Source organism: Mus caroli, unplaced genomic scaffold, assembly GCF_978045245.1.
Source record: "Mus caroli unplaced genomic scaffold, Mus_caroli_1 scaffold_8, whole genome shotgun sequence".
NCBI classification, from domain to species: Eukaryota; Metazoa; Chordata; class Mammalia; order Rodentia; family Muridae; genus Mus; species Mus caroli.
In genome coordinates this window covers 119,602,786-119,630,397 of record NW_028227263.1, presented here as the reverse complement: position 1 = coordinate 119,630,397, position 27,612 = coordinate 119,602,786, and the positions used below count along the sequence as shown (strand labels likewise).

General features: G+C 43.4%; 1 protein-coding gene across 1 annotated transcript in view; it reads left to right on the top strand.

Annotated features, from left to right (window-relative positions):
* Window positions 1–23,749, top strand: part of LOC110297861 (cytochrome P450 2B10) — a 32,037-nt gene extending 8,288 nt beyond the window's left edge. Inside the window, exons 2-9 of the mRNA XM_021166909.2 lie at window positions 5,444–5,606; window positions 5,760–5,909; window positions 8,095–8,255; window positions 8,966–9,142; window positions 9,601–9,742; window positions 14,234–14,421; window positions 14,592–14,733; window positions 23,194–23,749. Coding sequence (XP_021022568.1) covers window positions 5,444–5,606; window positions 5,760–5,909; window positions 8,095–8,255; window positions 8,966–9,142; window positions 9,601–9,742; window positions 14,234–14,421; window positions 14,592–14,733; window positions 23,194–23,375 — 1,305 coding nt within the window. The 3' untranslated portion in view covers window positions 23,376–23,749. The remainder of the gene's footprint in view (window positions 1–5,443; window positions 5,607–5,759; window positions 5,910–8,094; window positions 8,256–8,965; window positions 9,143–9,600; window positions 9,743–14,233; window positions 14,422–14,591; window positions 14,734–23,193) is intronic.
* The last annotated feature ends 3,863 nt before the right edge of the window (window positions 23,750–27,612 follow it).

The following is a 27,612-nucleotide window of genomic DNA, read 5'->3' as shown; positions in this document are numbered from 1 at the left end:
CTCCTCCAGTTCCTGATTCTTCTACCCTTATTTCCTCCCTCTCCTTTCTCCCTCCCTGGTCCCCCTCTCCCTCCACCTCCCACAATCATCCTGTTTCCCCCTCATTGCCATTAATATTATTACTAGTGTCTGTTTGAGTGTACGTGTACTTTGTGTGTGGATGCACACACCCATTACATGGAGGTCAAATGGGAGGCATTCTTGACTTCTATTACTCTCTGTCTGTTCCTTTGAGGCAGAGTCTCTGCCTGAACCTGGTCCTGGCAATCTCTCAGCTAGGCTGGAAACTGGCAATTCCCACAATCCTGTCTCCACTTCCACTTTTGAGCTGGGATTATAGGTGCACATGTTTGTAACTGGGTCCTGGAGTGCAAACCCCAGTCATCATGATGGGGCAGCAAGTGCCTCGGGCCACTGAGCTTTTATTGTACCTTGAGAGTTATTTCGTTTAGATTTACTTTTATTTTGTGTATAAGAGTGTTTTGCCTGCATGCATATCTGTGTGCCATGTACCTGGTGCCTGCAGAAGTCAAAAGAGAGCTCACAGTCAGCTATTGGAAGGATCACAGGGCCCCCAGTGGAGGAGCTAGAGAAAGTACCCAAGCAGCTAAAGGGATCTGCAACCCTATAGGTGGAACAACAATATGAACTAACCAGTACCCCGGAGCTCTTGACTCTAGCTGCATATGTATCAAAAGATGGCCTAGTCGGCCATCACTGGAAAGAGAGGCCCATTGGACATGCAAACTTTATATGCCCCAGTTCAGGGGAACGCCAGGGCCAAAAAGTGGGAGTGGGTGGGTAGGGGAGTCGGGGGGGGAGGGTATGGGGCACTTTTGGGATAGCATTGGAAATGTAAATGAGGAAAATACCTAATAAAAAATTTATATAAAAAAAGAGGGCATTAGATCTCCTAGAACTGGAGTTGAAGATAGTTGTGAGCTACAGTGCGGGTACAGGGAGGTCTTAACTTCTGCACCACCTCTCCAGCCACTCCAGTTATAACTTTTGAGCTATGGTATTTTAAAAGTTGATCACTGTTCTAGAGCAGAGGTTCTCAGTCTTTCTGATGCTGCAACCCTTTAATACAGTTCCCCAGGCTGTGATGTTCCCCAATCATAAAATTATTGTTCATAAATGTAATTTTGCTCCTGTTATGTGTTGGTGGTCTGGGTTACATGGGAGAAAGAGAAACACTTCAGGATGTAATAGGCTTAATGAAAGCAGCAGGGGGAATCAGTCTCTAATAAACTGACTGCCTAGCGACTTTGCAGAAGGGCTTTCATTGATTGTTATATAAAAGGTCTTTGAGCAAGTCCATTCCCGCATACCCAAATCTCTTATCTGATTTAGGAATTGTCTCAGAGAACCATTACCTAAGCAAACACAGTCATTATAAGAATTCCAGGATTGCCAGGAATGCCTTATGACTGAGGTCATGCTAAGGGCCCGAAATACCCAAGAAAAAGCAACCCCATGAATCACAGATAACAATCACTGATTATTTACAAGAGAGTACTTTAGAGCTAAGTGGCCATCACTCCAGAGTCTATGCCAGGAGCAATGGCTCTTCTAAGATTCAATTATGGTTATGAATTGTAATGTAAATATCTGTGCTTGGTCTTAGAGGACTCCCGTGCAAGAGTCCTTTACATCTTGGAAGGGTCCCGACCCACAGGTTGAGAAACACTGCTCTAAAATCAGCATCACTCAATGAACTTTCAAACTGAACCCATTTTTAATCATGATACGCAGCTCAGTCAACGCTAAGGTTGGTTCCTGTCTTATGCCCTCTAATCACTACTGTCTCACTATTCCGACACAGTGGATGGACTTTACCTGTGTCCAAACTTCATTCAGAACAGCAAATATAAGCAGAATTTGCTCTCCTGCTAATATTAAGCTGGCGATCATTTCTATCATCCATCTGATGGGTAGGTTGTTGCATGACATCCCACTGCGTGGCCTTGCCAGTGCTTGTTCTTGTAAAATTTTAAGAGGGCTTCAGCAATAATCTGGTCTATTCATTTGGTGAACACATGCATACTTTCTTTTGTTGTTGTACAGGCATTTGGAGGTGAAGTTTCTCTGCATGTTTATGTCCAGCTTCAAAAGTTATAGCTGATTCTCCATAGAGGCACAGTCTCCACTCTCAACCAGCTGTGGGTTGGAAAATACTTAGCACAAATACATTCAGGGATAAGTGTGTCTCACATCTGCAACCCTAGCACTTCAGAGACATAGGCAGAATGATGGACGGATTGAGAAAACTTAATCAACATAGTGAGTCCCAGGTCAACCTGGCCAACATAGTGAGACCCTGACTCAAAACATAAATACATGTAAATCAAACGAGCATAGTTTTTTTTTTTTCTTAGCATTATTTCAAAAACAACATGGAGAACTGGCCATGAGCATTTAATTTCTATGAGCTGCATGGTAATCTGGAGTGAGCTAAAGGTTACAAGAGTGTAGTGGCGAGTTTAGCGGCTCCATCTCCTCCTCTGGCTGGCGGCACTTCCAGCCACCCACCCAGAAGCTCTTTGGATCTGTGAATGAAAGGCATACACACATTAGCTTATTGGCTACTCAAAGGCTTGGCAGTTCTAAGCCTCCCATGGCTAGCATGCTTTTCCTTCTGTACTCCTGGGTCAATACCTTCTAAATCTACTTTTAACTTTGCTGCCCTGTACCCTCTGTGAGGTCCATTGGTCTTTGCTGCCCAAGATGCTTCTGGGCAGCCTTTCTGGGGACTGCTTTCCCTTTATTCCTACATTTCAGATGATCTTCCCTCTGCAGCTCTAAATCTCATCGGTCTCTCTCCTCTGAGTCATGGTGATCCTCTGTGTCCTCCCTTGCATCCTAGCCCACGCAAATTTAAGGGTCCTGCCCCATCTACCTTTGCCCAGCAAAGGCATAAAGGCTGCAGGCATCTTGATTGATGGATCAAAAACCAATTGGGGATGAGGATCTTCAGCATTTGGACATGCAGATTACTGATCGAATCAAAGCATTAGAACAAATCTCCAACACAAGAGAATGAGGGTGGCTCATTTGCAAACACACACAGGTCTATTAGAGGGCTTTCAGCACTAGAAGGCTTTGATATTCCTGGGACTAATTCCCTGGAGATGCCCAGAGATGGTTGTACTGCCAGGTAGTTTCCCACATGCTGGATTGTAGACATGATTGACAGTCGGGACCACCACCAGGGATCGTCCATTTTCCTTCCCATGTAACTCAGTGGGTGGATCAGGGTCATTGGCTCTGAAAGTCATCGGAGGCATTGATCAGGTTGAAGCTGCATCACAGGAAGGATGGCTCTTGGTTGAGATTCCAGAGCTGGTCATATTGAAGGGTATAGGCAAGGATATTTATCCGTATTTATATCCACATCCATATCATATTCATATCTATGTACATATTTGTATCTATCCAAATCTATATCTCTTTAAGCCCTCTCCCTTCACCAGTGAGAATTAACTCCTAATACCTGTGAAATAAAGAGAAAACTTTAATAATGCACATCTGGTTCTGGTACCACCCTAGAGAAATTAACCTCAAACAAATTTTTAACGGCTTATATAGAGTTTGGGCATTAGCAATCTAAGTGCAGTCATCTGTAAATCAATTTTAGGCTCCATTCCCACATTAGACTTTGAGCAACTAAACATATTTTACAGAACTGTGAATTTCAAGTCTGTCTGTTTCAGATAAATTGTAGATTTACAGTAGAGATATGGTCATCATCACTTTTCCAGTAGACTAGTGCTGCCCACTTGAATGATTGTCACCAGTAGACTAGTGCTGCCCACTTGAATGATTGTCACGCAGGGCCTTTGCCACTGTTCTGTGCTGTGCTGTGCTACCAGAGCTGAAGGTGACACCAGGACCAAGGCAGCTCTTAGAAGAAAGCATTTGGTTGGGCCTGGATTATAGTCTCAGAGATTTAGTTTCTTATCATCACAGCAGGAGCATGAGAACGGGCATGGCCAGAGCTGAAGCAGTAGCTGAGAGCTACATCTTGATCTGTAGACAGAGTAACTCTGGGCTGCTACATCTTGATCTGTAGACAGAGTAACTCTGGGCTTGGCGTGCATGCTCGTAAAATCTCAAAGCCCAACCCCCAGCGACACATTTCCTCCAACGTGGCCACACTTCCTAATCCTTCTAATCTTTTAAAATAGTGTCATTTCCTGGTGACTAAGCATTCAAGTATTTAAGCCATTCTTATTCAACCTACCACACCCAGGGTCATCCTGCCCTTCTGGAAGAATTTTGCTTTTTCCTTATAAGTGAATCAGGTCTTTTTTTTTTTTTTTTTTTTTTTTTTTTTTTTTTTTTGGTTTTTCGAGACAGGGTTTCTCTGTATAGCCCTGGCTGTCCTGGAACTCACTCTGTAGACCAGGCTGGCCTTGAACTCAGAAATCCGCCTGCCTCTGCCTCCCGAGTGCTGGGATTAAAGGCGTGTGCCACCACACCCGGCTGAGAATCAGGTCTTAATGGTGGTTGTAACCAAGTGCTTTGAGCTGCCCAGAGGAGCCATTTTGTTTCCTATGCAACTGGAGCCTAATTGGCAACAATCTTAACAAATAAATCTTAACAGATACATATTCTCAGCAAGCCCCAGCTTCAATTGTGTTTAAGGCACAATTCTTTTCCTCTAGTTTTTAACAAGCCTGATTAGTTTGTTACTTATTTCCAAGTCACATTAGAGGCGGCACTTAACCAAACCCTACCTTGTACAATGTAGTAGTTTCTAAGCAAGTTGGTTGGTGAGTCCTTTGTAACATCAATTCAATTTTATTGAATTGTTTTATTATCAATTTCTTTTTTTTGAAAATCAGCTCTTTTTTAAATATAAATCATTTACTTATTATATGTGAGTAAACTGTAGCTGTCTTCAGACACACCAAGAGAGGGCATCAGAGCCTATTACTGATGGTTGTGAGCCACCATGTGGTTGCTGGAAATTGAACTCAGGACCTCTGGAAGAGCAGTTAGTGCTCTTAACCACTGAGCCATCTCTCCAGCCCTTTATTATCACTTGTATTGAAGTGTTTCATTATCAGTTTTCCTATACCATATCTATAACTTGTTTCTTTTTCAGACAAGGTTTTATGTTGCCCAGGCTGGCCTCCAGCTCAATAGCAACCAGAGATGCCCTTGAATCCCCTAGCCTCCTTGTTTGCCTCTTCAGTCCTGAGCACTGTGGCGCTAGCCCAGCACCCACAGTCATACTGTAACGCAGGACTGCTCAGAACATCCAACCAGCCAAGGGACGCCTTCCTGGTGATGGATCCACACTGAAATTTCTAGGTCCTCAGAAAAGGAAGGGTGGCCAGGGTCAGCGTATTCACCAATATGTATCTAAGTGTTTTTAACAATTTAACAACAATGTCTGTGCTGGCTAACCCTAGTCCTGTGCCTTTATGCTTGGCAGCTTCGAGAAAAATATGGAGATGTGTTCACAGTGCACCTGGGACCAAGGCCTGTGGTCATGCTGTGTGGAACAGACACCATAAGGGAGGCTCTGGTGGGCCAAGCTGAGGCTTTCTCTGGCTGGGGGACAGTTGCTGTCGTTGAGCCGACCTTCAAGGAATATGGTAAGACTCTCAGAGGTTGGGATGAGGTAAGATGGAGAATGGGCATGGAGAGAGGTGACTCTGAAAGAGAGGAAGGTAAGGTCTGGGAAACGACCCAGGTTTCTTTGAACTTCCTGTGTGACACACCCACCCATGCTTTCCCTACTTTCTCAGGTGTGATTTTTGCCAATGGGGAACGTTGGAAGACCCTTCGTAGATTCTCTCTGGCCACCATGAGAGACTTTGGGATGGGAAAGAGGAGTGTGGAGGAGCGGATTCAGGAGGAAGCCCAATGTTTGGTGGAGGAACTACGGAAATCCCAGGGTGAGTCTGGGAGAACGGGCATGAAGGAAGATGGCAAAGCTGAGACATGAGTGTACAGGCAAAGAAAGAGAAAGAGATATCCATGGATAGAGAAACACACACACACACACACACACACACACACACACACACAAATGCACTCATACACAAACATACACACATTCACTCACACTCATACACACACACATTCACTCTCACACATTCACACACATACACACACTTATACATAAATACACATGCACATACACACACTCTCACACACATGAACACACACACTCACATGCACACACTTACACACAGAAACACACACATCCACTCACACACATACATTCACACATACACACACTCATAGACACAAATACACATGCACATCCACACACATCCACACACACACATGCATGAACACACACACACACATAAACATATACACATAAACACACACATTCACACACACACTGTGGGGAGAGAGAAAGAAATACATAAAAACAGGGGAAGAGTCGTGAAGTTCACAGCGTCCAAAAATAACTCAGAGAAATAGATTGTGTGATTAGCATGCTGGGCTATTACATTCAAGGAAATGGTTGTCTATGTTGAGATGATATTTCAGTCAGGCATGGTAGCACAAGCCTGCCATCCCAGTAGTCAGGGTCTGAGAAAGAAGGAGCAGAAATTCAAAGCCAGTCTGCCTATATCATCATCAATTCTTGTCTCCAAAAGAAAAAGCTGACTCTCTGTGTGCACACACAGCTCTGTCTGACCCCCGTGCCACAATATTGGCAGGGGGTTATATGCTGGTCATCATAGTGGGCCTGAGGTGGAAAAAAAAAAACAGGAGAAAACAGGGTGACACGGAGACCAGGAAGCCGAGCTAGAACTAGAGAGACAAAAAAAAAAAAAAAAAAAAAGGAGCAAGAATGGGGGTGGGGAGGGAGATAGAGAGTGGGAGAGAGTAGATAGGGAGAGGGACAAAGAGGAAAAGATGGAAATACTGCAAGTCTTTTAGACCAGAAACCAGAGTCAGATAAAGAAAGACTGATTAGCGTCAGGGAAAGTTCTGCAGAGGAATCAGAAGACAGACAGCTGAGTCCCAGCCACAGTGGTCCAAGACTGCTGCACTGACAGCATCTCATGAGGACACATCAAGGAGCCTGGGGCTGATAGTTCTTGAACACCGCAGAGTCTAGGATCGGAGAAGGAATGGAGGAATACTCACAGATGAGAGACGTGTCAATCCACACAGGCATTCCAGGAGCCCTTCTCTGCACTGTTCCTCACCTTGGGAGTTGCCTATCAGCTTAGAGTCAGCATGGTGATGGGGGAGGTGCAGGGTGAAGACTTACTATACATGCTGCCCCTCTTGTATCTCTGGGTCTGAATCCTGGTCCCAGTCAGTAGTTGTTGAAGTCACTTTGGTGAAGTTATCTTCCCTCTCTCTATATACAAATTAAAAAGAAAAGGTATTGGCCCAGGACACTTCAAGACCAAGTTCTCAGCACAAAGGAGAGTAATTTGCCCCAGAGGGACAGAGGCAAGGATAAGGGACAAAGACAGGAGACAGAGGAACAAGGAGAAGGGGAAGAGAGCAAAGGGAGAAAGGGGGCTAAGGGAGAGGGGGAAGGATTATTTGTTCTAGGGGGACAAAGGACTACTTCTAGATAGAGAGGGGACAGATGTTGCACATGGGCCAAATGGCGATATATAAAGGTAAAGGGGGAAACCCCATGTTGGGATGTTTAATTATAACTGGGCATGTCAATTAGGTGAGTCACTGGGGCTTTTGATTGCTGGTCTTCAATACTTTGATAGCTGGACTTTGGTAGTCAGCCTCAGGAGAAGGGAGTGACCAAACAAGAAAATAGACCTTGGAGATTACATTCAGGAATGTAATCTAATGTCTTTTAGCAAGGAAGAGGGAATGGGAGAGAAGGATGAGGCCTGCCAGAGCTCAAGTGGGCTAGTGTCCCTTCATTGATAGGATTTTATCTTATGTATAGAATTAAATTAAAATTAAATAAAATGTACAAAATCCTGAGTGCAGGACCTGGTGCATCATAAGTGCAGGCTTAGCAGCCATTGCTATGCTTTGAATAGTGAGTGGGAGAAACAGCTTTCCAGAGATGGGGCCAAAGCCAAATGTTCTACAATTCTTGATACCATGTCTCCTGTCCTGCCTCTCATCCTCCAGGAGCCCCCCTGGACCCCACGTTCCTCTTCCAGTGCATCACGGCCAATATTATCTGCTCCATTGTGTTTGGAGAGCGCTTTGAGTACACAGACCGTCAGTTCTTGCGCCTGCTGGAGCTGTTCTATCAGACCTTTTCACTCATAAGCTCATTCTCCAGCCAGGTCAGTGGGTGGGAAGAGAAGAGCATCCAGGGTAGAGGAAACAAGAGGCTGCTTTGTGGATGAAGGAGAGAGTGTCTGAGATCTAGAAGAAAGGCAAAGACAGCATGGAGACACAAGGAGGCTAAGACCTGGAGGCAGAGGGAGGGATGGTGAGCAAGGAGGAGAGACCTGAATGTAGCAATAAAGAGCCATCCAGACAGACATGAAGATAATGATGACCTGGGGGCTGTGGCTGTAGCTAAGAGGGTATAGGATTTGTCTATCACGTATTAATCCCTAGGTTCATCCCTAGCACGATATAAGCCAGGTATGGTGATGCATATGTGCAGTCCCAGTTCATGGGTGATCAGAGTTTACAGTCGTCTTTGGATAAGTGTTGAGTTTGAGGACAGTCTGAAAAACATGAGATCTGATTAAAAAAATAAAAACCAAAATGATGGTTTAGAAAAGAGAAGAGAGGAAAAGAGGATAGAGAATGCAAGGCAAGAGAGTGCTTGAGAAAGGTTGTCTGATAGGATGCTGTGTTGTGTGTATATGCATCAGAGCGAAAATGAAGGAACAGAAGATGAGCAAGGGATGGAGGGAGAACCGAGGGAGGAAAGGGGAGAGGAGAGGATGGAAGGGGAGGAGAGGAGTTGTTCCTAGGGACACAGCCTGCTTCTTGAGTGCTGATAGCTCCAGGTGACCTCCTGGGCCCTTCTTTCTTGCAGATGTTTGAGCTCTTCTCTGGCTTCCTGAAGTACTTTCCTGGTGCCCACAGACAAATCTCCAAAAACCTGCAGGAACTCCTTGACTACATTGGCCATAGTGTGGAGAAGCACAGGGCCACCTTGGACCCCAGTGTTCCACGAGACTTCATTGATATCTACCTTCTGCGCATGGAGAAGGTTAGTCCTGCATGGATGAGAGAGGGGGTGGCTGAGAGTGAAGGATGGGGATGTGGTCAGAGGAAAATAGGAGAGGGGACAGAGGATGGTAAAAAGAGGAAGAAATAGAGTGAAGAAGATGCAGAACATCTGGAAAATAAAGAACAGAGAAAGGGGGGAAAATAAAGAAAAGAGAAGGGGGTGTGGCTGGGAAAGAAACACAGGGCAAGGGGCAAAAGTAGAAAAGACCAGAGAGGAACAAAGAGCCTAGGAGACAGAACATGATAAACCACCAAAGAACAAAGTAGAGAAAGAAGACAGAAGAAACCAAGGGATACTGTCTGGGGCTGAGTAATGTCCAGAGGTCCAGATAGTATGAAATTCACAGACTGAAGGACAGTGCCCAGAGATATGTGTGCATCTCCTTGTAAAGGTCCAGTCACTCCTGACCTATCCTTCTCTCTCCCATCTGGAACCAGGAGAAGTCCAACCAGCACACGGAGTTCCATCACCAGAACCTCATGATGTCTGTACTCTCTCTCTTCTTTGCTGGCACTGAGACCAGCAGCACCACACTCCGCTATGGTTTCCTGCTCATGCTCAAGTACCCGCATGTTGCAGGTGTGTGACAGATGGACAGTTGGAGTCCCTTTTGGATGTGGAATTTTGAGTGGATGAGAGAGACATGGATGGCTTACATCTGTAACTCTAAATGCTTTGTTCTATTTGTAAACTAAGGCAGTGCTGTGGGTGGTGTGTGAATGAACACTCAGTTGAACCATTTTCTGTTGTCTTCTAGTTAAAGGTTGATCCTTCCATTACTTCTGTTCTTCCTTCTGTTCTACCTTCCTGCTTTCCTTCAATCTTTACGTTCATCTACTATTCATCTTTCTATCCATTCACCTCTCCATCCATCTACTTATTCTGTTCACTCACCCATTTGTCCACCCATCCATGATCCTGTCATCTGTCTCTCTCTTCAATCATTCTCACACATCTAAGCATCAATCTGTCTAAAGACCTACTTATTCACTTTTTCTTCTATCTTCCTACTAAACACTTATTCACAAACACTCACATGCACGCACACACACACACACACACACACACACACACACACACACACACACCTTGAATCCACCCAGTCCACCACGTATAAACCAACTGATTAATGATTTGTGCACCTACTGATTCTTTAATTACCAAAGTAAGCATTTCATTTATTTATTTCAATGAATCAACTTTTTTTTTTAATGAGGCATTTCACCAAAATTTATTCAGATCAATAGAAAAAAATCTTCATACAGAAGCATGCATCAGAAATGTTTGCCTTCACTTGGAGAGATGGGATGACCCATTCAGTTAAAAATAAGACCTTTTCTCATGAGATTTATATTGGCATGTTGGCTTTATGAATATCTGGATTCAGCTCCCGGATTTCATAGTCAGTAGTTGTGTGAGGTTGAGAATTCTTTTTTTTTTTTTGTTATTTTACTTTTTTTTTAATTAGGTAATTTCCTCAATTACATTTCCAATGCTATCCAAAAAGTCCCCAATACACTCCCCCCCCAGTCCCCCACCCACCTTCAATGCCCCTTGGCCCTGGCATTCCCCTGTACTGGGGCATATAAAGTTGGCAAGTCCAATGGGCCTCTCTTTCCAGTGATGGCCTACTAGGCCATATTTTGATACAAATGCAGCTAGAGTCAAGAGCTCTGGGGAACTGGTTAGTTCATAATAATGATCCACCTATGGGGTTGCAGTTCCCTTTAGCTCCTTGGTTATTTTCTCTAGCTCCTCCATTGGGGGCCCTGTGATCCATCCAATAGCTGACTGTGAGCATCCACTTCTGTGTTTGCTAGGCCCCGGCATTGTCTCACAAGAGACAGCTATATCTGGGTCCTTTCAGCAAAATCTTGCTAGTGTATGCAATGGTGTCAGCGTTTGGAAGCTGATTATGGGATGGATCCCTGGATATGGCAGTCTTTAGATGGTCCATCCTTTCTTCATAGCTCCAAACTTTATCTCTGTAACTCTTTCCATGGGTGTTTTGTTCCCAATTCCAAGAAGGGGCACAGTGTCCACACTTTGGTCTTCGTTCTTCTTGAGTTTCATGCGTTTAACAAATTGTATCTTATATCTTGGGTATCCTAAGTTTTTGGGCTAATATCCACTTATCAGTGAGTACATATTGTGTGAGTTCCTTTGTGAATATGTTACCTCACTCAGAATGATGCCCTCCAGATCCATCCATTTGCCTAGGAATTTCATAAATTCATTCCTTTTAATAGCTGAGTAGTACTCCATTGTGTAAATGTACCACATTTTCTGTATCCATTCCTCTGTTGAGGGGCATCTGGGTTCTTTCCAGCTTCTGGCTATTATAAATAAGGCTGCTATGAACATAGTGGAGCATGTGTCCTTCTTACTGGTTGGAGCATCTTCTGGATATATGCCCAGGAGAGGTATTGCTGGATTCTCTGGTAGTATTATGTCCAATTTTCTGAGGAACCAGCAAACTGATTTCCAGAGTGGTTGTACCAGCTTGCAATCCCACCAACAATGAAGGAGTGTTCCTCTTTCTCCACATCCTCGCCAGCATCTGCTGTCACCTGAATTTTTGATCTTAGGCATTCTGACTGGTGTGAGGTGGAATCTCAGGGTTGTTTTGATTTGCATTTCCCTGATGATTAAGGATGTTGAACATTTTTTCAGGTGCTTCTCTGCCATTCGGTATTCCTCAGGTGAGAATTCTTTGTTCAGTTCTGAGCCCCATTTTTTAACGGGGTTATTTGATTTTTCTGGAGTCCACCTTCTTGAGTTCCTTATATATATTGGATATTAGTCCCCTGTCTGCTTTAGGATAGGTAAAGATCCTTTCCCAATCTGTTGGTGGTCTTTTTGTCTTATTGACGGTGTCTTTCACCTTACAGAAGCTTTGCAACTTTATGAGGTCCCATTAATCGATTCTTGATCTTACAGCGCAAGCCTTTGCTGTTCTATTCAGGAATTTTTCCCCTGAACTCATATCTTCGAGGCTTTTCCCTACTTTCTCCTCTATAAGTTTCAGTGTCTCTGGTTTTATGTGGAGTTCCTTAATCCACTTAGATTTGACCTTGGTACAAGGAGATAGGAATGGATCAATTCGCATTCTTCTACATGATAACCGCCAGTTGTGCCAGCACCATTTGTTGAAAATGCTGTCTTTTTTCCACTGGATTGTTTTTGCTCCCTTGTCAAAGATCAAGTGACCATAGGTATGTGGGTTGATCTCAGGGTCTTCAATTCTGTTCCATTGGTCTACTTGTCTGTCGTTATACCAGTACCATGCAGTTTTTATCACAATTGCTCTGTAGTACAGCTTTAGGTCAGGCATGGTGATTCCTCCAGAGGTTCTTTTATCCTTGAGAAGAGTTTTTGCTATCCTAGGTTTTTTGTTGTTCCAGATGAATTTGCAGATTGCCCTTTCCAATTCGTTGAAGAATTGAGTTGGAATTTTGATGGGGATTGCATTGAATCTGTAGATTGCTTTTGGCAAGATAGTCATTTTTACAATGTTGATCCTGCCAATCCATGAGCATGGGAGGTTTTTCCATCTTCTGAGATCTTCTTTAATTTCTTTCTTCATGGACTTGAAGTTCTTGTCATACAGATCTTTCACTTCCTTAGTTAGAGTCACGCCAAGGTATTTTATATTGTTTGTGACTATTGAGAAGGGTGTTGTTTCCCTAATTTCCTTCTCTGCTTGTTTATCCTTTGTGTAGAGAAAGGCCATTGACTTGCTTGAGTTAATTTTATATCCAGCTACTTCACCGAAGCTATTTATCAGGCTTAGGAGTTCTCTGGTGGAATTTTTAGGGTCACTTATGTATACTATCATATCATCTGCAAAAAGCGATATTTTGACTTCTTCTTTTCCGATTTGTATCCCCTTGATCTCCTTTTGTTGTCTAATTGCTCTGGCTAGGACTTCAAGTACAATGTTGAATAGGTAGGGAGAGAGTGGGCAGCCTTGTCTAGTCCCTGATTTTAGTGGGATTGCTTCCAGCTTCTCACCATTTACTTTGATGTTGGCTACTGGTTTGCTGTATATTGCTTTTATCATGGTTAGGTATGGGCCTTGAATTCCTGATCTTTCCAAGACTTCTATCATGAATGGGTGTTGGATTTTGTCAAATGCTTTTTCAGCATCTAACGCGATGATCATGTGGTTTTTGTCTTTGAGTTTCTTTATATAATGGATTACATTGATGGATTTTCGTATATTGAACCATCCTTGCATCCCTGGGATGAATCCTACTTGGTCAGGATGGATGATTGTTTTGATGTGTTCAATGAATCAACTTAAGTGTTGTTCCTTGGATAACCAGAGTTGAATAAACCATTGGCCATTGATTCACTCATACACTCATCTCTCCTTCTATCAACAGGCTCCATTTCCTAATCCTTTCACTAAGTGGCCTTTGAACTCCCGTTCTGTTTGTCTATTTATTCCCCCATTCATCCACAAATTGAATCATCCATTGACTTACAAGTTGAATACATAATCCAATGCTTAGTGTGTTCATTTCATTAACTCATGAATCTGTCCACATATTCATTTATCCATTGATTCTCTTATGTCTTCATTTCTACATGCATCTATGTATTGATTAATTTACTAATCTACCTACTTCTCTGTTACATTTCTGAGGACATAGCTTCAAGTTCTTAATATAAGTTTCCATGTAAAGTTGTGGTGTGTGTGTGTGTGTGTGTATAGTCAATTCATTGCCAAGGTGATAATTTCTCCTGCTTTTCTCCCCCCACCCCACTCTTGCCTCATCACGACTGCTCTGAAATCACCCTGTGCAGTATCTCTTTGCTGTCCATTTTTCTTTGTTTAGTAAAATCCTGTTGAAGCTCATGGAGGAGAGATTTAATATAGTTTTAAACATGGGCACAGAGAGGCAGGCACTTAAGAATGGGACAGTTGTTTGTACCCTCGAAAACTCTCAATTTCTCAGCAGGTTCTCCTTACTGCACACTTTTCCTGGGTCATTGGCAGTTAGAATATAATATCATTGCTACAAAGCCGGTAACACAGGTCTGCTTTCCCCCTTTTCTGAGCAGAGAAAGTCCAAAAGGAGATTGATCAGGTGATAGGCTCACACCGGCTACCAACCCTTGATGACCGCACCAAAATGTCATATACTGATGCAGTCATCCACGAGATTCAGAGATTTTCAGATCTTATACCTATTGGAGTGCCACACAGAGTGACCAAAGATACCATGTTCCGAGGGTACCTGCTCCCTAAGGTGAGACCAGCTTTGATTCCTCATCGATACTCCCTGAGTGTCCTCCACTCTATTAATCACAAATCTCATCCTGGCTGTGTTTTCCCTGCATTCTGTTTTACTTAGGTACTGACTTTTTCATATGGGAGTCAGGGTATGTTAACATCTTTGTATCTTGTAATGTCTCCTAGAACACTGAGGTGTACCCCATCCTGAGTTCAGCTCTCCATGACCCACAGTACTTTGAACAACCGGACAGCTTCAATCCTGAGCACTTTCTGGATGCCAATGGGGCACTGAAGAAAAGTGAAGCTTTTCTGCCCTTCTCTACGGGTGAGACAGACCTGTGATTCCTTTTCCAGACACTAGAGGGCAGGCCCATCCTCTGGGATACAAATGGCAATAGGTCCCTGTTTACTGAGTCTATCCCAGCTGCCTTGTTGAAAAATTTCATCTAACCCGGCTACAGCCCCGTGAGGGGAGTCTTGGACTAAAGGAACATCCAGGTCGGGAGGACTTTTGGAAAGTGTTTAAAGGCAATGCTAAGAAAGTTGACATAGCTGCAGGGTAAGGGAGTAGTATCTGGCGGGTAAATGCCTAAGATTCCCTCTAGTAAATCACATCATGTGACAGATCTGGTATAATGGAGGTTTATTTGGCGAAGAAAGGAGAGCGAGAACTTAGAGAAGGGGGACAGAGGAGGACAGAAAGAAGGACCGAAAGAGAAGCTGGCCAGGAACACGATTGTGTGTGTGTGTGTGTGTGTGTGTGTAGGGGGGGGGTGGGATAGAGTAGAGGGAGAGAGAGGGGAAGGGGGGTAGAGAGCAGTCATTTTTATATGCTGTTGATGCTGCATCTGGCTTGCACCTGGCAGGCAGTGGTGGCAGATGATGATGTAAGCTGTTGCTAGGTCCCTGGGAGAAGTCTAGTGGAATTGTCTGTAGGCCAACATTCCTCCCTTCTTGTTTAAATAAAAATGAGAAACTAGAATGGGTCGTGGTGGAGCAGGAGTGCAGTTGTCCTGTTCTTTAAACTACTTCCTGCTAACTTTGCGGTGATGGTCTGTCTTTGGGGACCCAAGGAAAATTGGGATGCTGGACAAGTCCTGGGAAAGTTGGATGTTTCACTGATATCCAGGATCTGTGGGATCATCTGCAGCTAGTAATGTGCAGGCTGAGGAGAAGAGCCCGTGAGAGTAGACAGAAGCACGTGTGGGTGGCTTCTCTCAAAGTGTTCTGGATGCAGATTTTGAGTAAGCATGTGGATGAGGCAGGATGCTGAAACACTTCTACCTAGTAGAGGAAGAAAATAAAGTTATGTTAGGGAGAAAACTTTTTTTTTAGGTGTACCTTTAAAACCTCTTGGCCCATGTTCTTGAACGTTGGGGAAGGGGAGTCCCAGAACCAGGGGAGGGGGTGGATCCCACCCTCTGGAATAGGCAACAGGTGGGGAAGTTAGGCTGTTGATTGACAGAGGTACTTATCCAGATGGAGTCCATTTGACCCATAAGAGGTGAATCAGAGTATGTTTCCTGAAGCTTACAAGAGTCTTTTTAAGTTTACAAAATTCACATTGTAGAAAAAGGTAGCAAATACCAGATTGTGTTATAGTAGAGGCCTGGTAAACAAGATTTGTGAAAAACATGAATAGTCTTTAAGGTGAGTTCAGAGAATACAGAAACCTCCCATGGAGCAGAAAGGGCAAGAGGGACTTTCCCCCTCTATTCAGAACACTGAATATATATACATTTAGCACAATGAGAAACACCTTTAAGTTTATAGTTAAAAGACAACCAAAGGAAGCTTAACATCTTGAACTTGTGAGAATGATAGGGAATGGTACTGTGGTGAGTTTTACCAGAGTTAGACTAATAATTTATTAGCACTTCATTGATTAATGTTAGAACTCTGAACTTTTGAAGTCCTAATGTAATAGTAGCATAGTGAGGGAAAGAAATCTGAAGAAATTTTGCCCCTTTTATGAATGTTAAACCACTTTCCTATCACCACCTAACTTTTTCACATCCTCCAGCCTTCACAACTTGAATTTACCAAGCTCAAAACATTTTCTTAGATTTAAAAACAGTTTCTTAGATCCTCATAACTAAGCTGTTCGTATCCTCGGACTCGAATAAAGTTTACCACTTTTTCCTATCTTATTTACCATGAGATGCAGGTGGTTGATCATTGGGAGCAGACACTGCAAATTGAGTTCCTTTAGATAAGAGAAGAGCAAAAGTCTACATCTGAAACCTGTTATCTTTTAACATGAAGCCTGTGAGCAAGCCAGACCTGTTTACCTTTCTAATAACAGATCTGGTAGTTTTAACTAGCTAATGAATTGACTAATGAACTAACGTGTTGGTTGATTACTTTTGGGTAAAGAGCTAGTTGCCATTTGTCCTCTAACTGTCAAGCTATACAGTTAGCTTAGCTGTCAATGTGATCAGAGATCTGAGAAGGGTAAATTATAATCTAGGTGCCTTATATTAATTAAAATGACAGATTAGTTCATAGTCCACTACCTAGACGGCTTTCCCAGATTCCTATGGTCTCCATTGCAACACAGCAAAGGCAGTCAATCTGTCAGGGCCAGAGACTTTTTAATTTTCCCTGTGGAGGAGGAACATGGGAGAGAAAAAAATCAACTCTCTGGGTGTTCTCTTTCTGTTTGTCCACAGTTCAGGCCAGGTCCTGACAGTGGGCAAGACATTGGGGCAGTCTTACCTAATGGTTGGGATATTACAATCCTGATGGAGTTCTTCATCACTGTGTCTATATATTCTTGGTGACCTTGAGGGAGGGTCACCATTAGGATTTGTGAGTCTCTGTCTGTCTGTCATAGTAAGTTTAAACTTTTAATGCCACATTCATCTGCTCTCTGACAGGCTTTAAGGCTAGTACCTATAAAGTATATCTAGGTTTAACAGCTTATGTCTATTTCTAGTTATCTGCTCTAAACTGTACCTAGCAAACATAAAACAGGAGGCTAAATAAAGCTTAATATTGCAATTAACTGCATCAGCTCTTAGTATGCCTTTAAATATAATTTTGATCTCATTAAAGGATATGATCATTTATAAGATAATTGACTATCAATTTGTATTTAATTTTAGCAGTTTTTATGACACTAGAACTGTTATAGTAGCTTTTGAGATTAGAACCTGTTAGGTTTGAGCCTTAAACCTTTTGAATTGGCATTCTTTTAGCATCAGAACAATACCCTTCAATCTATAAACATAGTCTATAAAGAGACTGGAAACTTTTTGACCTTTATATGGTATATCATCATAAAAATCTATAGCTTATAAAAGTGTTAAGGCCATATTATAGCTTAATTACATTAGCAAAAAGAGAGGCAAACATATTTTTAAGGCAGTAATCTGTAACCTTTTTAATGTTGTAAAACTGCCAAAATAATATTAAAATGCACTACAGTGGAAAGAGTAAAGACCTAGGGTAATATTGTAAACCATTTGTCTAGGACAGTACAGAAATCATACAAATGTCTTATCACAATTCAAAAGTACCATTGGAGACCTGCTTCCCTATTCTGCTGAAGGCACCTGCTGCTCTTAATCAAGATGGCAGTGAAGCTATGACTTCCCATAACAGAGAGGGCTGCCAGGTGTGTGACTGCCCTTAATTAAGATGGTGGTAAAACTATAGCTTCATCTGCTCCAGCCCTTAGTAAAGATGACAACTAGCCATGTCTTGGTTATATACCAAAATGGAATCATGTTGCATGATTTAAGGTTACCTAAGCATAGAATTTCAGTTACTAACTCCAAGTTATGAGTTTTAGCCATATCTAATAAGTTGATAATCCTGTTTTGACCCTGGATTTTAAAAACATGCCTGTGCCTGAAAAGTGTTAGTAATTACGTATTTTTTTTTGAGCTAGCAATAAAGTAAAACAGCATAAAATAGCAGGAGAACAGTTTGAAACCATTTCAAAATTATCCATATTTAAATAGCCTGAATCCCTGTTATATCCAGTGGCCAGAAAACCAAGGGATGAATTAGCCATAGGTGGCTGGTGTTAGGAGAAAAAAAAACTACATTCATTCACATTTGTCCATACCAACTTAAAATATGAGACTTGTTGTTTTTTTAGCCTTAAAGGAGACACAATAATAAATAGTTCATTAGGGCTCAGAAGTTCTATAATTGTTGCTTCATTCTGTGTGGTCATCTTAAGATGGTAGTCACATGGCTGGTTGAAAGCCATGTGAATGACATGACTACAAATCTTTAAATTTTGGTTTTAGTAGATCTATTTCCTATATTTTTCTTAAATGAGAATTGTATCCAAATTAAATGTACATATACACAGAGTTAAATCCAAATTACATACATATAGAGTTGAATTTGCAGAACATATATATGACCTTAACAAGAGCTGAATAAAGACAAATATTGTTGCAGATTATATAGCCTTTAATCCTTACCCAGGGAACAACTTATAAATACTCAGATGAGAGTTTACAGCATAACCTTACTATATAATTTTTTCTTTTGAGAGCAGAATGTAAAGAAACCTGAGATGAAAGATTTTTAAGAGTAGGGAAGTAGAACTTTAAGTGTAGGGCAAAGCAAGTATATACATAAGATATTTGAGAATCAGTTGTCTGTGTCAGTGAGAATCTGGAAGTCAGGAATAAAATCCGAGTCCATGAAAGGAGACAGAATGCTCCTAGTATAGGCCAGCTGCACAAGGGGAGGGGTGCAAGAGTCCACATGGGCATTCCAAGAGCCAGAGCCAGGGGATGAGTAGGTAGAGTTTGGAATAAATTCTCAGACAAACAATCCATAAGATTTAGAGATCACGGCTAGGCTCGAGAGCAGCCGTTGGCAGGAACAGGTGTGTACCCCTTTCAGACTATGGGGTATATGTAGAGAGGGGGACCAGTCAGGAAGAAAAAGAGCCTGCACAAAAGAGAAATAGAATCCAGTTGCTTTCCCTGATTGCTTGTAGGACTGGTGTAGCGGCTGGAGGTTTTCTAAGAGGCATCCCAAGGGGTTGAGAAGGTATGGAAAACCTTCCAGTAGATGAAGGGAAGGGAAATGTCACTGCAGTCTATAGTCATGGGCGTCTCTAGGAGTTTGGGAGGACAACATGAAGCCCAAGCCATTCAGTGGGTCATCATCACAACTCAAGGGAGGTCAGTAGCTAACTCAGAGGAGAGACTGGGTGCCTGTTTTCAGGGCCTTTGAGGAACTCAGGAAGCAAGAACATGAACTGAGCTCTTGTGGAGGTTTGCATCTACTGAAAAGGGTGCAGTAGTCCAGTAGGGCCTAAGAAAACTGCAGGATTGCAGCTCCAAGGATGGTGGGATCGGGATAGGTGAGAAGTATCAGAGGAATGCCAGGCATTGAAAGATCATTTCTTCCACCTCTGGGTGATGTTAAAGAGGAGAAGCTGGGGGGGGGGCGGGGGCTCGAGGGGGTAATCAGGAGAGGGTCAGTGAGTGGGATATAAAGTGAATAAGTAAATTAGCTGTCTCTTGTGAGACTATGCCAGTGCCTGGCAAATACAGAAGTGGATGCTCACAGTCAGCTATTGGATGGAACACAGGGCCCCCAATGGAGGAGCTAGAGAAAGTACCCAAGGAGCTAAAGGGGTCTGCAACCCTATAGGTGGAACAACAGTATGAACTAACCAGTACCCCCAGAGCTCGTATCTCTAGCTGCATATGTAGCAGAAGACAGCCTAGTCGGCCATCATTGGGAAGAGAGGCCACTTGGTCTTGCAAACTTTATATACCCCAGTACAGAGGAACTCCAGGGCCAAGAAGTAGGAGTGGGTGGGTAGGGGAGCAGGTTGGGGGGAGGGTATAGGGGACTTTCAGGATAGCATTTGAAATGTAAATGAAGAAAATACCTAATAAAAATTAGAAAAAGAAAAAAATTAATCTGGACCCTCAAGATCTTTCAAACACTGGACCACCAAACAGACAGCATACGCCAGCTGATATGAGGCCCCCAACATACATACAGTAGAGGACTTTTAGGTCTATATTCATTCAGAGATGATGAACCTAACACTCAAGAGACTGGAAGCCCCAGGGAGTTTAGAGGTCAAATGGGGTGGGGGATAGGAGCATTCATGTGGAGACAGAGTGTGGTGGGGAGGAGGTGTGGGATGTGGTGTATTTGGAGGGGGTGGCAATTTAATATAAAGTGTAAAAATGAGTTGCAAGTAAAATAAAATTAAAAAAAGCCCCCACAAAAGTAAAATAAAATGACCAAAATGAAAGCTTAGGTAATTATTGTTGGTGGATGTGGTGACAAGCAATCTGTCAGCCATAAAGTGTAGTTGTTGCAGGTGGCATTGTGTTGGATGTAGGGTCCTGGTGTGTGACTTAGACCCACACGAATCACAAGCACCTCAAGAGCCTCCCAAGTCTCTTGGCACCAATGTTATGAAATATAACTCAGTGGCAGGCAGGGCTAAGGGGATACCTGACAAGCCCATGCCAAGGTGTCCACCAGAGAAATCACACCATGAGACAGATCTAGTATAAGGGCAGTTTATTTGGGGGGGTGGATCTGGAGAAGGGTTGAGGACAGAAAGAAGGACAGAAAGAGAAGTCAGCTGGGAACATGTGGGGGCATAGGGAAAGAGAGGGGTGGGGGTAGAGCAGAAGGAAAGAGAGAGTCGGGGTCTGGGGTAGTGAGCCGTCCTTTTTATACGCTGCCACTGCTACATCTTGTTCCCACCTGTCAGGAGATGGCCACAGATGCTGCTGCAAGCTATTGCTAGGTACCTGGGGGAAACCTAGGGCAACACTCTGTAAGCCAACACTCTAGACCCTAGCAAATTCACTTTCTTAAGAAACAACAGCATGGACAACCAACATGAGCTGGGTAGAATCTTGGACCCAGGGAGTCATTCATCTCTGAGCACTGGGGAGATGGGGCATGTCTTGATATGCTTGTCCCCGTTAGCATACTCTGGCTCGTTATGTTGTAAAAGAAATAAAACTCGTTATGTTGTAAAAGAAATAAAACTCATGAGCATTTATTTGAGCCAAAGAACCATTCATGATAGTCTTTTTCCTGACCCAGAGTAAGTTCAGAGTTACAGCACCTGTCAGTGTCAGCAGGCTGTGTTCATAGACAAAAGAGGTAGCCGGGCCTGCACACACAGCTTGATTGATGTCAGCTCCATTTCTGCCTTACTTGGCCATGCAGGAGGACTTGGCAGGACAGGATTGGTCAACTTTAAGAGTGACTGAGACTTGTTCTTCTTTGGAAGAATATAATCTTAAGTTACAGTGTAGTCTAGTTGACTAGTGTTTGGTTATTTTGTTACATATAGAAGCTGCAGTCATTTTAACGGACTGGATAGGATGGAAACATGGAAACTTTGTGCTCAAGTTTCTTGCTTTCCTTTTTTCTTTTTTAAATTTAGTAACTTTACATCCTGGATGACTGCCCCCCAATCCTGATCCTCCCCCTCCCCCCATCTCAGTGCCTCCCCCTACTCCCTCCCTCCATTTTTTCCTGAGAGGGTGGAGGACCCCTGTGGGTATCCCCCAACCCTGGCACATCAAGTCTCTGTAGGGTTAGGCTCATCCTCTCACTGAGGCCGGACAAGATGGCCCAGTTAGAAGACCATATCCCACAGAGAGGCAACAGCTTTAGGGATAGTTCCCGCTCCAGTTGTTCAGGACCACATGAAGATTGAGCTGCATATCTGCTACATATGTGCAGGGATTGGGGTGGGGGTGGATAGGTTTAGTCTCTGTATGCTCTTTGATTGGTGGTTCAGACTCTAAGAGGCCCCAAGGGTCCCGGTTAGTTGACTCTGTTGGTCTTCTTGTGGCATTCTTATCCTCTTTGGGGCCCTCAATTCTTCCATAAGAGTTTCTGAGTTCTGTCCAATGTTTGTCTGTGGATATCTGCATCTGTTTCAGTCAGCTGCTGGGTGGAGCCTCTCAGAGGACAGCTATGGTAGGCTCTTGTCTGAAAGCACAACAGTATCATTAATAGTGTCAGGGATTGGTGTTTGCTCATTGGATGGTGGGGCTGGTTATTGTTTGCCATTTCCACAGACTCGGCTCTATCTTTGTTCTTTCATTTCTTTTAGACAGGACAAATTTTTGATCAAAAGTCTGTGGGTGGGTTAGTGTCCTTATCCATCCACTGGGGTCCTGCCTGGCTCTTCAGATTCCATATCCCCATAGCTATGTATCTCAGCTAACGTCACTGCCCATAGCCTCTGGGGGCCTCCCCCATCCTGGGTCTCTGGGGTTTCGTAGAGATTCCCCCATCTGGACCAGCCCCCACCCTGCCCTGGCAACTGAAAAAATCCATTCATTCTCCTGTTCCTCTCTCCTGTCTCTTTTCACACCTGATCCTGACCCCCCATTACCCTCCACATGCCCTCTCCCACAGTTCCCTCCCTCTTTCTGCCTCCTATGACTATTTTATTCCCCCTTCTAAGTGAGATTCAAGCATCCTCACTTGGGCCTTTCTAATTGTTTACCTTCTTTGAGTCTTTGTGGTATATCACTGGTATACTGTACTTTTTGGCTAATATCCACTAATTACTGAGTACAGACTGTGCATGTGTTTTTGGGTTTGAATTACCTCACACAGATGGTATTTTTTAGTTCCATTTGCCTGCAAAATTCTTTTAACATTCCTATTTGAATTGTAGGGTGATGGTCAAAGTACTTGTTGTTTAGTGCAGTGGACAGGGATGTCTAAATGGGTTTAGGGATGTGACAATCCAAAATCTATATAATGGATGGGTGCTCACATGGATCATTTTCTGTGCCTACAGGAAAGCGCATTTGTCTTGGTGAAAGCATTGCCCGCAACGAGTTGTTCCTTTTCTTCACGTCTATCCTCCAGAACTTCTCGGTGGCAAGCCATGTTGCTCCTAAGGACATTGACCTCACTCCCAAGGAGAGTGGTATTGGAAAAATACCTCCAACGTACCAGATCTGCTTCTTGGCCCGCTGATTGGGTTGAGGCAGACAGGTGGCCCCAGTTCTGTTGAGAATGGCTCTATCTTTGAGCTTCTGAGAGACCTGCTGGAAACCAGTACTCCTATTGTATGTCTCCAAATCTCCAGTGTTCCAAGGCATGTTCTTCTTCCCTGTGAATGGCACTGGAGAAATCAATCAACTGTCTTTCTTGATGTGAAAAGAGACTTCTGGAGTCCACATCTCATGTTGAGTCACTTCCCTCTTCCCCCCCAATAGCTCAAGTCCCCACTTATCAGCTCTCCATGATCTGGGATCTGTGCTAATGGACTCTGTATAAGGTCTGAATTCTATGTCTACAGACTTGCCTATTATGTATGGTTCAGGTAAACAGAATCACATAGTGTGTGATCTTTGGTGTCTTGTGCCTTTACTTTACATAATATTATCTAGGTTTCTGTATTCTACAGGCCACAGTCACACACCTTCATGGGTTTTCTCATGCTCTTTCTTAGCATACTCTTCCTGCATCTTCTGTCTAGGCAAAGGCCTCTTCAGCCCATGGCCCCTGAGCTGCATGTTTTTGACCTCAGATTCCTGTATGTTTCTTTTTAAATCTCCCAAGAATCACATCAATGCCTTCATTATTAAGGGTTCTCTAAAGGAACAGAACTGACAGAATCACTCACTCACTCACTCACTCACTCACTCACTCACTCACTCACTCACTCGATCAGTCTGTCTGTGTATACATCTGCCCTCTTTCTTATCTCTCTCTCATCTAAGTATATATGTTTATAAGTATCTATTGACTATGTATATGTACATATATATGTATTATCTAATTAAGTATCTCTCATGTATGTATGTGTGTGTGTGTGTGTGTGTGTGTGTGTGTGTATGTATGTATGTATGTATCTATCATCCATCTTTCTATGGGATTTATTAGACTGGCTAAAGGGCTATGTCTGAATAATACAACAATGATTGTCCCATAATGGAAGGCTAAGGATTAGGTAGTTGTTGCTCCATGAGGTTGTTAAGTTTTCTCTGTCCCATGCAGTGCTGCAGTCCTGGAAGGTGTCTGGAGAGTTGCTGTTATGTCCATCTCTGGTGCAATCAGATGAAGTTGGATTTATTACCAGCCATAGCAACAGATTAGATGAACTTGCCAGGGAGAGTGAGGACAGGCAGAAAAAAAGTACAGTTTCCTTCTTTCCTGTGTCTGTCAGCAGGAGGTGTGACCTAGGTTTAGGGAGGGTCTTCCTGCTTTAAATAATCACATCAAGAGGCTCCTCCATCACAAGAGTACCCAGCAGCTTGAGTATTAGTTGATACCAGGTGCAGTCAAGGTAATACCCAAGAGCATTCACCACAATACCCAGACTCCTGACCTCCCTGGTATTTTTACATATGTCTTCGTCTTTGAGTTTCCATTGCTATGAAGAGACACTATGAGCAAGGCAACCCTTATAAAGGACAGCATTTAATTGGGGCTGGCTTATATTTTTTAGAATTTTAGTCCATTATCAACATGGTAGGAAGTATGGCAGCATCCAGGCAGACAGTGCTAGAGGAGCTGAGAGTTCTACGTCTTGATCCAAAGGCAGCCAGGAGAAGACTTGTTTCTGCAGGCAGCCAGGAGGAGGCTCTTTTCAATATTGGGTGGAGCTTGAGCATTGGAGCTCTTCAGAGTCTGCCTACACAGTGACACACTTCCTTCAACAAGGCCACACCTCCTCATAGTGCCACTTTCCATGGTCCAAGCATATTCACACCATCACATTCCACTCCCTGGTCCTCATAGGCTTGTTCATACACATGAGTCTATGGGACTGTCTTAGTTAGGGTTTCATTGCTGTGAAGAGATACCACAACCAAGGAAACTCTTATTAAAGACAACATTTAATTGGGGCTGGCTTACAGGTTCAGAAGTTCAGTTCATTATCAAGTAGGAGCATGATATCATCTAGGCAGACTTGGCACTTTAGGAGGAGCTGAGAGTTTTGCATCTTGATCCAACTACAGCCAGGAGAGCCTGGCTTCCAGGTGGTTAAGAGGAGGGTCTCAAAACCCACCCCAACAGTGACACACTTCCTCCAACAAGGCCACACCTTGCACTCCCTGGGCCAAGCTTATTTAAACCAGCATAGGGGCCATACCTAGACACAGAAAAATATATTTAGTTCAACTTCTAATTCTCCGTAGTCTATCACAGTCTCAACAATGTTAAAAGTCCAAAGTTCAAATTCTTTTCTGAGATTCATCTAATCATTTAACTGTGAATCTCTATAAAATCCAACATCATGGGATATACATTCCCTTTCCAAAATGTCATAGTGAGGAAATACTGGACCAAAGCAAGACAGAAAACCAGCTGGGAAAATTCTAAACTCTGTATCTCCATGTCTGTCAAAGTCTTCTTCAGATCTCCAACCCCTTTCATCTTTGTTGACTTCAACAAACTTCTTGGGCTGGTTCCACTCCCTGTTAGCAGTTTTCCTCAGCAGGTATCCCATAGCTCTGCTTTCTCTAACATCTTGGGGTCTCCAAGGCAACTTGAACTTCCATAGCAAGCATGCTGTGAAACCATGCCTTTAAAACCAGTACCACTTGGGTGATTCTTACACATTACCCAGTCCAGCTGCCAGCATGAAGTTTATCTCTGGAACAAAACTTTTTTGTGGCCTCAGAAAATACTTCCAAGAAAAATTCGCCTCAGTGATGCTCATGGGTTCTTAATCACCACTAATTCCTTAGCACAAGTAACTAACATCAATTGTCCCAGTAACCCTGTCTATTCTTTTTGTTTGTTTCATTTGATAAAGACTACTTTTTTAAAAAAAAAATTCCATTTACATCCTAGTCACAGCCCCTCTTCCTCCTCTTTTCTTATTTCCATCCTTACAAATCCCTGTCCCGATTACACCATCTACTTGGGTACTACCTAACCCTGGGACAACTTGTTTCAGCAGGGCTAGGTACATCCTTTCTCACTGAGGCCTATCCAGGCAGTCCAGATAGGGATAGGGATCCAATGTCACCGAGACCGAGATAGCCCCAGCTCCACTTGCTAGAGGGCCCACATGTAGACCAAGCTGCACATCTGTTACATATGTGTGGGGGCTGGGGATAGGTCCAGCCAATGTAGGCTCTTTGGTTGGTGGTTAAATCTCTGAGAGCTCAAAGGGTTCTGGTTAGTTAACTCTGTTGGTCTTCCTGTAGAGTTCCTATCACTTCTAGGGTTCTCAGATGGTCTCCCAACTCTTTCATTAGAGTTCCAGAGCTCCTTCCAATGTTTGGCCTTGAGTCTGTTTCATCTGTTTCAATCAGTTGCTGGGTGAAGCTTCTCAGCAGACTGTCATGTTAGGCTCCTGACTGCAAGCATAAGAGAGTATCATTAATATTGTCAAGAATTGGTGCTTGCCCATGGGATAGGTCCCAAGTTGTTCCAGTTATTGGTTAGCAATTCCCTCAGTATTTATATCTATTACATTTTGTTCCTGCATTTCATGTACACAGGGCAAGTTTTGGGTCAAAAGTTTTGTGGTTGGGCTGGTATCCGTATCTCTCCACTGGGGAGGAGATCCTGCCTGGCTATAGGAGGCAAACTTTTCAGGTTTCATAGCCCCAGTGCTGCGAGTATGGTCACCAGGTTGATTCTTGGGAACCTCCCTCATTCCAGGTCTCTGTCATATCACCAAGATACCTCCATCCACATCTACACTATGTGCAGATTTCCATTCATAATCCTGGTCCCCTGGCCATCTCTCCTGTCTCTCCACACACCTGATCCTGAAAATGAGCCCCATTAACCTCTGCATGCCCTCTGCCACCCAGATATATCCCTTGATTTGCCTCCTGTGTCTATTTTATTCTCCTCTTTTAGTGTGATTGGGGCATCCTTTCTTGGGCCTTCCTTCTTGTAGCCTCCCCTCCCCCAGCCTTAATGGTTCCACTGTTTACACCTGGATGGAGCTTGTCCTCAATCGTTCTGCCATGCCCACTGCTGGAACCTGCCGCTTTGCTGTTCAGAGCCATACACGTGGTCACCCTGCTACTGGACGCCAGGACTATTTGGTGGGAATCGGCCCCCCTTCCCCTGCTTCATAACTGCGTGCGGAATAGTAAAATTGAGCTTTGATCAGAATGCCTGTCTTAGCTACATCATTTTCTCTCATCGCCTAGCCCTTCTTCTCTTCCAGGTTTCCAAAATGCCTTTCCAGCCTAGCACCCAAACATGTAGTCGGCTGGCTGGACACAACACCTTCTTG